Consider the following 10795-nt stretch of genomic DNA (forward strand, 5'->3'; position numbering starts at 1 on the left):
TAACAACGATAAGAGAAATTAGTTGTCCTTATATACAGCTTTTGCTTTCTCATTGTGTATGGATAGTACAACCGAATAGATATTGAATAACTGTTTGAATGTACTTTTATGATTGATTAATTTCATGTCTTTTGATAGATATAATTATTATGGTTTGTGAATTTCATTTTTGTATTGTAAAACGACGATAACTACAACTCTTCTTCCGAGTATCATATTAAATAGATGAAATAATAGAGTTTATGATGTTAAATTTGGATTATATGTAACTTATTTGGTCCTTATTGTATTAAATTCTCGAAAGCTATTATCATCTAATAACTCTCTTTGATACATCTACAGGAGTCTATATAAGAGTCCTTTTTATTTCTATTGTTGCTATCGTAAATTTCAGATCGGTCTATCTTAAAAAATTTTATTAAAAATGTATTTTAAGAAACAGTAAAAAAGTCATCTCAAATAAAGTCGAAGTGACTATATGGCCACAACTTCTGCCACATGATGCATAAAATTGCCATGTATATGACATTTTTCATCATGTGGCATATAAGACTTCATTTTGGACAGCTTTTTTATATATTCTTAGAACAATTTTTTAGTAAAAATTTATTTTTTTTTTACTAAAATATTGCTTTAAGAAGCAGTAAGAAAACCGACTCAAATAAAAACTAAATCTCCAGCTAAATTGCAATTTGACCTACTTTCAAAAAAAAAAATTAATTAACATTTTTTCTTATTTTAATTTATGTTTAATCCAATTTTTTAAATTTGCCAACTGTTTAACTCATTCCTGCCTCCCACCACATTAAAGGAAAAAGATCTCCAACAATGATTGGACCACACTATTGAACAGAGAAGAGGATGATGACTAAGAATAAAGACTTCCACCCTGAAACCCACCTCCCCAATTTTTCCACCGAAATCGAAGCCACCAGAGGGAGATACCAACTTCTCCTTCGCTGCTCTTTCTCTCCTTCTCCTCGTCTTCCTCGCCCCTTTCTTCGTCTATTCTATGGAAGACATGAGATCGAGATCCTACGCCGATGGCCGGATGCAGATTGAACCGTACGGTATCAGGGGACCAGCGGTTCCGTCATACGATCTGAGGAGCTACAGCACGTCGGATGCCTCTTCCTACTCCCAGAAGGAGACCAAGCTCAATAAGAGTAAGAATCTTTCTTCTTTCAAAGGCGGGTGGTTAAACGATCCGGAGCTCCAAAGGAAGAAGAGAGTTGCGGGTTATAAGGTCTATTCGGTTGAGGGAAAGGTCAAGGGGTCGTTCAGAAAGAGCTTTAGATGGATCAAGGATAGATATACGCATGCCGTGTACGGCTGGTGGTGACCGATGGCTGATCTGTGGTGGTATGATTTCCTTTATAAACTAGTGGAATCTTCTTATCCTTTCTCTTGTTGTGTCGTACTTTGTGGTTTTATGCTTGGAATTTATATGACTTGGTTTGCAATAGTAAGATTTACAGGATGCTTATAAAGAATAACTATAGCTTTGTCCATTGTTACTTCTTTCACTTATAAGCCCGATACTTATGAATCATCGACACACACGCTGATTTTAATTTAGTAAGTTTTTCTCCTAAATTCCATTGACCTGGTAAAGAACACTGGGACTGAACTTTTTGTATGTTTTCACCTCAAAAAGATTTTTTTTTTTTTTTTTTTTTTTTTCACCTCAAAATTTTTTTTTTTTTTTTTTTATGCCGGTGAAAGACAACTTAGAAACAAGAACCAATGGATTTGTTTGAACCAATGAGCTTTAGAATGAAAAGTAGAGAGAGAAGGCAAGAAAGATTCCTTAAAATTCTGATTATTGAGTGAAATCTTTTCTCTGCAGCCTTCTAGAGATGGCTGATTGAAAATTTATTCTGGTCCCCCAAGAATGAAGAGGTGAATTATTAGGTGGAAGATAGTTAAAGCCTAAAGGGCTTATTGGATACAAGTATATTTTTACTTCGATAGGATTTAATGAATCATGTAAATCCAGCTTTAGCAAATTTTGAGAGGATTAAAGCCTGAAAACTCTTTTGCATGACAATGGTTCAATCTTATCCAATCCACATATATATTTTGTCTATTTATTTCAAGATTTAAGATGTGTCTGGCAGAGAAATCCTTAAATAAGTTAAATCCTTTGAATGATGGGATTTAAACAGTATCATAGCTAAAGAAGCATAAAGGATTTATTGAAACATTAAGATTTAAAGTCTCTGATGATTAATTTCGCTGGATTTAAGCTAAATCTTTTAAATCTTGCCTAAAATAGGATACCAAATAGCTCCTACAAGAAATTTCACTGACAGTAGAGTTTGTAGTGGTAGATTGATTATGAAGAGAGTAGAAGACTTAGTTGATGCAGGAAGGCAATTGAGAGTAGCCATACCTAATGGGATTGGTGATGCATGCAAATTCTTCTAAAGTTAGGTTTGATTTAGGTAACAAGGACAATGTGACCACATTCTTCAGAAATACCATATTTTTTTCAAATCAGTGGTTGACTCTATCATGATGAGAGACAGGTTATTTCATGTTTTGCAGAATGTTCATGCCATGCAGTTTTTTGACTGAAAAGGCAGAGTGCTCAGAGGGAAGAGAAGATCTTTACACTTAAAATGTACTGTAGTAAACTGCTGAAAAAAAAAAATGGCACATAAAATTAATCATCCACGTCACTAGCATTCTGAAGCTTTTGAAAGAATTAAACAATAATGAAGAGAAATTACATCCACATTACTTTCCGATGGAAAAACATAAGACTTTCATTGATTAATTTACGTAATGTGCTAAATGATGATGATACTAATTTTAGGAATCTGATTTTTCTGTGCTTGCTTTCTCTAACCATACTCGATATATTTTTGAGATTTTTTTTATCTTTTTTTTTATATCACTGCTTGCTAGCAGAATAAATTTTTGAGGTAATATTCTTTGTCTGCCTGAGTTAAGGTTTGAATTCTGCTGCTTCTTTTAGTCTGTTAACAGGCTCATCGTGGGTTTTATCAGACAAAGGCTTCGTTTGGGACGGCTTTTTTATTGCTTTCTAAAACGGAGTTTTAGTTCAAAATTTTTTAATTTTGAACTAAAACTCCGTTTTAGAAAGCAATAAAAAAAGCCGTCCCAAACGAAGCCAAAGTCATGCCAGTATAGTTAGTATCTCTTCCCATGTCATGTTTCATGCTAAGTTGATATATGTTTTTTTCTAGCTAATATGATACTCTCTAAATTTGATTATACTGATCTATCCCTTTTTCTTAACGCTTGAATCAGTTAAAGAATTCATATCTGTCAGTAGGAGTTTTTTTTCTTTTTCTCTTGGCGCCCTATGATGTTTATATATTATATAGGTTTGAAATGCGTATAAGGTGGATATTACATCCAGTCTAGTTTTATTCTTGTTCAGCATATACACATAGGGTGATCTAGTGCGGGGGCATCGGGGCATATGCTCCCACTGACTGGAAGAATTATTACGTCCTCCGATCAGATGCAGAGGAACATTCGGTCGTAGGCAAAATCGCGCCTGTACCGAGGTGTACCGAGTTTTTTTCAAAAAATTTGTACACCTCGGTATAGGCGCAATTTTGCCTACGACCGAATGTTCCTCTGCATCCTTACACCGAACCAAATAAAAGTTCCACTGACTGAGGCTTATTCCACTATGTTATCCGATCTGGTGACTCAACCTGGCCCCAACTCTTCATTATTTTATAACTTGAGATCAAAACATTTGTAAAATCTTGAAACATTATAAAGAGTAATAAAAGTCTTATAGGAACCATTACCAACTTATTTTGCCAACTTATTAGTAGTGCAATTAAATAAAGCTTAAGAAGATAAATTTTGACTTTGTTGTAGTGATCTCACTAAAGAAAGTTTCTAATTCCCCCGGCACATGCATGTGTAAGTTTGCTTAACACGTCACATTCTCTTGTTGAGGATTAATTATTCTGTGCGGACGCCGAACGCCGTCCAATGACCAACCAGAATGCGCCATGTCACCCCTTTCTTGGTACCACAGCACATTACTACTTGGTACTGCTAACGAGGCGCATTCTGGTTGGTCTCCAGACGGCGTTCTACGTCCAGTCTCCGCATAAAACAATATCTCCTTGTTGAGATGGATATCTTGGTAATGGTCGAGCTAGGACTCCACTTTTTTAAAATACTGATATATACATCTCGTCAAATCCACGTGGAATCTCCACCGATCCAGCCATCTGTAAGCAGACAAGAAGATGCTACCCCCATTTAAACATTAGAAAATTATTACATGTCTTAGCCTCTCTTTCTATAAAGAATATCAGCTATTGTAGTATGACAGCCATTTCATTATAAAAATTGATCTGCCATTTCCTCGCTGCTTCTTCTCATATAGGTTTATTACACTTTGTATTAAAATCTCAATTACACTGAGTTGCCTATTGTTTAATAATGACAGGAAGCCACTTGCAGCTTGCTGTGTCCTTGAAAGGGAGGTGCTACTAAGGTTCTTGGCTTCAAAGAAAGAAGGTTTTTGTTGCCTCTAAAGAAATATCATCTTTTGTTCTTATAAGCATCTTTCGTATATATGTTAATTATCAAAAGAATAAGTTAAGAATTTGTTATAGTTTGAGTACCTTTGTGATTCTGAATTCTGTGCTACTATGCTTTATTTTGATGCTTGCTATCATATATCTGAGTTATAGAAATAATTTCATGATGAGTTCGGACATAAATCTTGGTAATTTGATGATATTGTACCTGCTGTCTTGCACATAGCATTGCCAAAATTCCCTGTTTTTAGGAACCTTATTTCATACAATCCTCAAAATAGGGGTGTAACTGAACTTAGCTGGAGCGAGTTTTATTGATATTTGGCTATGTCAAAATTTTGTAATGTTATTTTAGCTCGCTTATGGAGGAATAAGATTTGTTTGCAAATTTAAATTCTACTTGAAAATTTTTTATAAATTAAAAATGATTGTGCCTATGACCTCATATATGTATTTATTTATACTAAATATTTGTATTTATGTTTTATACGTCACCAAAAAAATTTATTGATTGGGCACAAATTTTGATGTATATTTGTTTTGAAACTTTCAAAATTAAATTTTGGACCACTCAAATTATGTTTTCGTAAATTTATAATCAAATTGAATGTTTTGACTTGATACGTCATGCAAAAATTAACTTGATCGGGCTTTGGTGTCTCTTATGAACGCTACACCCTCTCACTTATCTGATTGTGTGCTGGATCTTCGTACAACGCTAAGACGTTAAACTATATATTTCTCTACCGCCGCGAATATTCCAGGACGCAACATGACTAAACGAACATATTGACACCAAAAATAGCCTAATCTAAGCTTGAATGGGCCCAAATCAAGGGTTCGAAGCATAATTGAAAACGTATTGGAATGAATTGGATGACCAAAAAATCTAGCTTTGTCATCTTTAGAGTTGAATCGAACGGCTCAATGAGACAAATCCAACGAACTCGTGATCATATAAATTTAACATCATAAAGGCACTTAAATGCTGAACAAATGTTTATGATAAAGGGAATTGATATAAGCTATTCAATGGTGTGTTTCATATTTTCTCTATATTTACAAGCATGTCATTCTTAAAAACTTACAAATAAGCCTCACTCCTTACATGAAAAAAAAAAAAAAAGCTTGGAGTTAAAGCTTAAACTTTTTCTATCTTGATATTCGAGAGAGCTTTGAGGCTCTAAGGATCTCGGAGCATCACTCAAGCACCACTACGGGCCCACCACTTGGTTGTTGGCATCAAAACTTAACAAGCCAACCACCACGATCTTCGGATCACCATCGCTCTACTATGATCCTTCCAACATTCGTCGTCAGTCGACTACGGTCCTTTAACCACCGTTAGTCAACTACAATTCTTTCGACCTCTATCGTCTGTCGACTACAATCCTCCCACCTTCATCACCCACTAACTATAGTCCTCTAGCTATCATCACCCATTGACTACAATCTTCATGCCATTGTTGTCTAACGGTCCTCAACCACCACACCCTATTATGCTTCTTTTAACCTCCATCATTCACCGAGTATGGTCATTGAACCACCATCACCTAACTACAATACTCTGGTCACCATTACCCAACTACACTTCTCTAATCATTGTCGCACAATTATAATCCTTTCAATCTCCATGACCTACTTACTGCAACCCTCTGAAATATAATCTTTTGCCTAATATCATCTAGTTACTCTAACGCCTACTGGCTTCAGCATCTACCATTGCTAATAATGTGAATGCACACCATTGCTTACTGGATCAAGAACACTGTCGACATCTCTAACTCCTAGCTTCATTTATGTTGGATTCCTTCATGCTAAACGGCTCTTTCAACTCCAACCACATAATATGTTACTTGTGTTGTATCAATATATTCTGGAAATGAAGAGCATCATTTGTCATCAATAATAAATACTAGTGAAATCATTTCAATTGTATCAAATCTCATGGTTTTTACATTTCTCTAGTTTTCCATATAAAAAATCAAATGTCACTTATATTTTTTACATTCCTCTTATTTGTGTGCGATGAATTTTCGTATAAAGTTAGGATGTTAAACTTTTTATCTCTTTATCGTCATAAATGTTTTAGCACACAGTACTATCACTTTACATAATTTATATATCTATATATACTTACAAATGTTCATGGCCGGGGGGGTGGGGAGTGACATAAGAGGTCAAAGCAAATTTTTTTATAAGAAAAGTAAGAGATTGAAGTATAATTATTCAATCACATTTTTACTAAATGTAGTATATTCATAAAAAAAATAGTTACAGAATTTATTGATCATTTTTTTTGTTAAAATGAATCTTAAAAGTATTGTATTTATTTTCAAATATATGTAATATACATTTTAATTGAATTTTTTATATTTTGCACTCATTCTAAATCAAATTTAAGTGTGGAGGATCAGCTTTCATTAAAAAAAATTAGAATTAATTTTATAAAAAAATAAGACCTAATAATTTTCATTATTTAACATGCAAGAATATGCTTTAGGCTTTGTTCGAAATAGTTTTCTTACAAATTTTTCCAAGTACTTTCTTATAAAAATTTTTACTGTGGCAAAAATATCATATCACACGCCCAACATAGATACCACTCTCAAATGTCTTGCTTTCCCTCGACCAAAATTGTCTGCTTCATTTTCCCGTTTGCTCCTCTCTCGCAACTAACAATCTCAAGCACGGCTTTCGTTTTCCCTTTCGCTCCTCTCTTGTCATGTTATTTGCATTCTTAGTTTTGATCTTACAGCCCCTCTTGGCTCCAGTAATGAGACGACAAATAGAACTATTTTAACATATGATAATATTTCATATTATATGACAAATCGCCAGAAAATTGACTGCTGGAAAATTGATTGTTGAAAAATTGCCGGAAAATTGACCGTCGGAAAATTCTGTCGGTAATGGGTGATTTTCCGGTAGTCTGAGAAAGGGGAAAAGGAGATTCTTCACCTCCTCGACCACCGCCGGAGCTCTTCCTGCCGCTTGAAGACACCAGAACTATGCTGGATTTTTGGGAAACGCCGGGAATTTGCAGAACTTTGTAACTTTGTGAGAAGTTGATTGTAAATTGATCGTCTTAATTTGTAAGACGGATCAACATTTGTACTTCAAACAAATACTAGTGAAACTTTGCAACTGGGCGAGACCCCGTGGTTTTTTTCCCTCTTTTGGATTTTCCACGTAAAAACCTTGGTGTTCATTTTCTCTTTTCTGTTTGTGTGCGGAATACTCGTGCAACGCTAAGACGAATATTTCATAACTCTACTGCCGCGTATATTCTAGCACGCAACAGTTTGGCGCCGTCTGTGGGAAACTTCTATCCCACAAACTTTAAGTGTCGTTGCAATGGTTAACAGACGTAGCAGTCGTATCGTTGGAGCTTCTTGCTCCAACTCTCACCAATCCAGAAATCTGTCTACAAATCACAGACGCCCGATGCCTGCCTCTTTTCATCCTGGGTGGCAGAATGCTACCGCAGAAGAGACATCGGGACCTTCTTTAGCAGAAAGAATTCGGAAGATGGAAGAATCTCAGAATGAGATCCTTCAACTCCTACGGGATGATCGACAGCCGACATTGGAGGAGATCCTTCTCCCTCGGGATCCACCAAGGGTTGAAGATATTCAATTCGAGCATCGTCAAGAAGAAATTCATCTTCCTCCACCTAGGAGATATCCTCAATCACAACAGGAAGATGAACTTGCCGATACAGCGAGTTCAACACATCCTTCCCTCTCGACTCGACAGCCTCGCATTTTTTCAGAACTCCCAGAAGGCTCTCCCCAACCACACATTACGGGACTCCCTCACAATGTCCTGCGTCGCGAACTGCGAAAATTGGTACGGGAAGAGTTCCCCCGAGGAGATGTGAGGCATGCTCTCCGATAGAGGAATTTCCAGGAGTCATCACCTCTAATTGAAGCCATTCTTCAGCACCCCATTCCGGTCGGATTCAAAGTGCCAAATATTGAGTCCTACGACGGGACGACCGACCCATATGAGCATATCGACTACTACAGAACCATCATGCATATTCAACGAGCATCAGACGCGCTCCTCTGCCAGGTCTTTCTCGCCACCCTTAAAGGACTGGCCCATACGTGGTTCTACTCGCTTCCACCTGGAATGATCCCCTCTTTTGTCAAATTGGCCAAATTATTCGTCTAACAATTTGTGGCAAATCGAAGAATTGCTAAGGATTCTTCCCACCTCTCCGGGATCCGCCAAAATGAGGGAGAATCGTTGAAGGAGTATTTTCAGCGATTTTCTGCTAAAGCACGACATATTCCAGGAGTAGACCCTGAATTACTCAGAGGGGTCTTTCTTGGAGGTCTTCGTCCTGGCCCCTTCTATTCGGCCCTTATGCGAGACACCGTCCATTCATACGCTGACTTGATCCATCGCGTGGAGGCACAAATCTCTGCAGATGAAGCTATAAATGCTCACAGGAAACAGTTTGAGCAAATCAGCGGGAAGCGTAAAGGTGCATCTGGGATGGATAATTCTTTCTCACAGCAGAAAAAACATGGGAAGAATAATCTACCTCATAGGACTTCGTCACCACGATGGGAACCTCGACAGGAGGAGTATACCCCACTCAATACGTCTCGAGTAAATGTATTGATGACCATTCGAGATCAAGATACAATAAAATGGCCAAACCCTTTGAAGTCGAACACAGGAAATACAGATCAGTACTGTCACTTTCATCGTAGCCGTGGTCACACTACCGAAGCCTGCAAGCAACTCAAGGATGAGATTGAAAGGCTTATCCGCCAGGGCTACCTTCGACAATTTATTCAAGATTCACCTACCAGAGAGAAAGCTCGTCCCGCTGGGGGGCAAAGTCAACAATAAATACAACCATTGAATACTATTCAAATGGTTGGAGAGATTGAATGATCATGCAATTAGCGGATTTGTATTAGTAATTCTATTTGTCTTGTTGTCTGTTTTATGTTGAGTAGGGTGTCACTTTGATACCTCTAATATCTTCATCCAAGTTAAATGTTGTTGTATTGTCACCGTACGTAGATCTTGTGTGTTGAGCACTTTGTAATTTGTAAGCCGTACTAGGGAGCTATTGTACTATCTTACATAACGTAGTAATAGAATGTTTATATTATTTTGATATAATTTTTTCTCTTATGAAAGATAAGAAAAAACTTCTCAAACTCTTTCTTCGTGATTCGAGAAATACACAATCCATATTATATCTCAATCATCGGACGATCAATCCCAGGGGGATTTGATCCGACCTCATCCATACAGGTTAACGCCGTCGAGCAGGGCTCCGACATACAACATCGGATAGGTCTTACATCCTTGGTGGATTCTCCTGACCTCATTCACACAAGTTAATGTCGTCGAGCAGGGCTCCAACATACAACCTCGGACAGGTCTTACATCCTTGGTGGATTCTCTCGACCTCATCCACACAGGTTAACGTCGTCGAGCAGGGCTCCGACATACAACCTCGGATATGTATTACATCCTTGGTGGATTCTCTCGACCTCTTCCACATAGGTTAACGTCGTCGAGCAAAGGCTCCGACATACAACCTCGGAAAGGTCTCACATCATTGATGGATTCTCTCGACCTCATCCATACAAGTTAATGTCGTCGAGCAGGGTTCCGACATACAACCTCGGATAGGTCTTACATCCTTGGTGGATTCTCTCGACCTCTTCCACACAGGTTAATGTCATCGAACAAATGTTCTGACATACAACCTCGGATAGAACTTCTACCCGACGTTGGACTTCTTCCCGTCGTCGGACTTTTGCTCGTCGACGAACTTTCGTCGGTCTTCTACCCGACGTTGAACTTCTACCTGACGTCGGAATTCTTCCCGTCGTCGGACTTCTGCTCGTCGACGAACTTTCGTCGGTCTTCTACCCGACGTTGAACTTCTCCCGACGTCAGACTTCTTCATGTCGTCAGACTTCTGCTCTTCAGCGGACTCCTACTCGTCATCGGACTTCTGCTCGTCGACGAACTTTCGTCGGTCTTCTACCCGACGTTGAACTTCTACCGGATGTCAGACTCCTACTCGTCGTCGGACTTCTGCGCGCGAAGAGTGGCGCTAATTCGAGCAGGGGAAGTTTCCCACTCAAAAATAGCGGAAGCCTCAGCCGCCAGAGAGCCAGAGGGAGAAAGAAAGAGAAGGTGCAAGTTTTCTAAAGGCCTAGGGGGGCCTATTTATAGGTTTTGAAGAGAATAGGAGGGAGTTATGGCCA

The 10795-nt window shown here is 38.0% G+C and overlaps 1 protein-coding gene across 1 annotated transcript; it reads left to right on the forward strand.

Annotated features, from left to right (window-relative positions):
* Nucleotides 1-868: 868 nt before the first annotated feature.
* Nucleotides 869-4727, forward strand: LOC110099143. Its single transcript, XM_020826225.2, has 2 exons — nt 869-1362; nt 4451-4727. Exon 1 carries the CDS (start codon nt 1013-1015, stop codon nt 1340-1342), a length of 330 nt encoding a protein of 109 aa, XP_020681884.1. The 5' UTR covers nt 869-1012; the 3' UTR covers nt 1343-1362; nt 4451-4727.
* Nucleotides 4728-10795: the final 6068 nt, after the last annotated feature.

The sequence above is a fragment of the Dendrobium catenatum genome, unplaced genomic scaffold, assembly GCF_001605985.2.
Source record: "Dendrobium catenatum unplaced genomic scaffold, ASM160598v2 fragScaff_scaffold_1685, whole genome shotgun sequence".
In the NCBI taxonomy this organism is placed as follows: Eukaryota; Viridiplantae; Streptophyta; class Magnoliopsida; order Asparagales; family Orchidaceae; genus Dendrobium; species Dendrobium catenatum.

Excerpts from the sequence above, each read along its gene's own strand:
- LOC110099143 (XM_020826225.2), top strand. The coding sequence starts at position 1,013 with ATGGAAGACATGAGATCGAGATCCTACGCCGATGGCCGGATGCAGATT.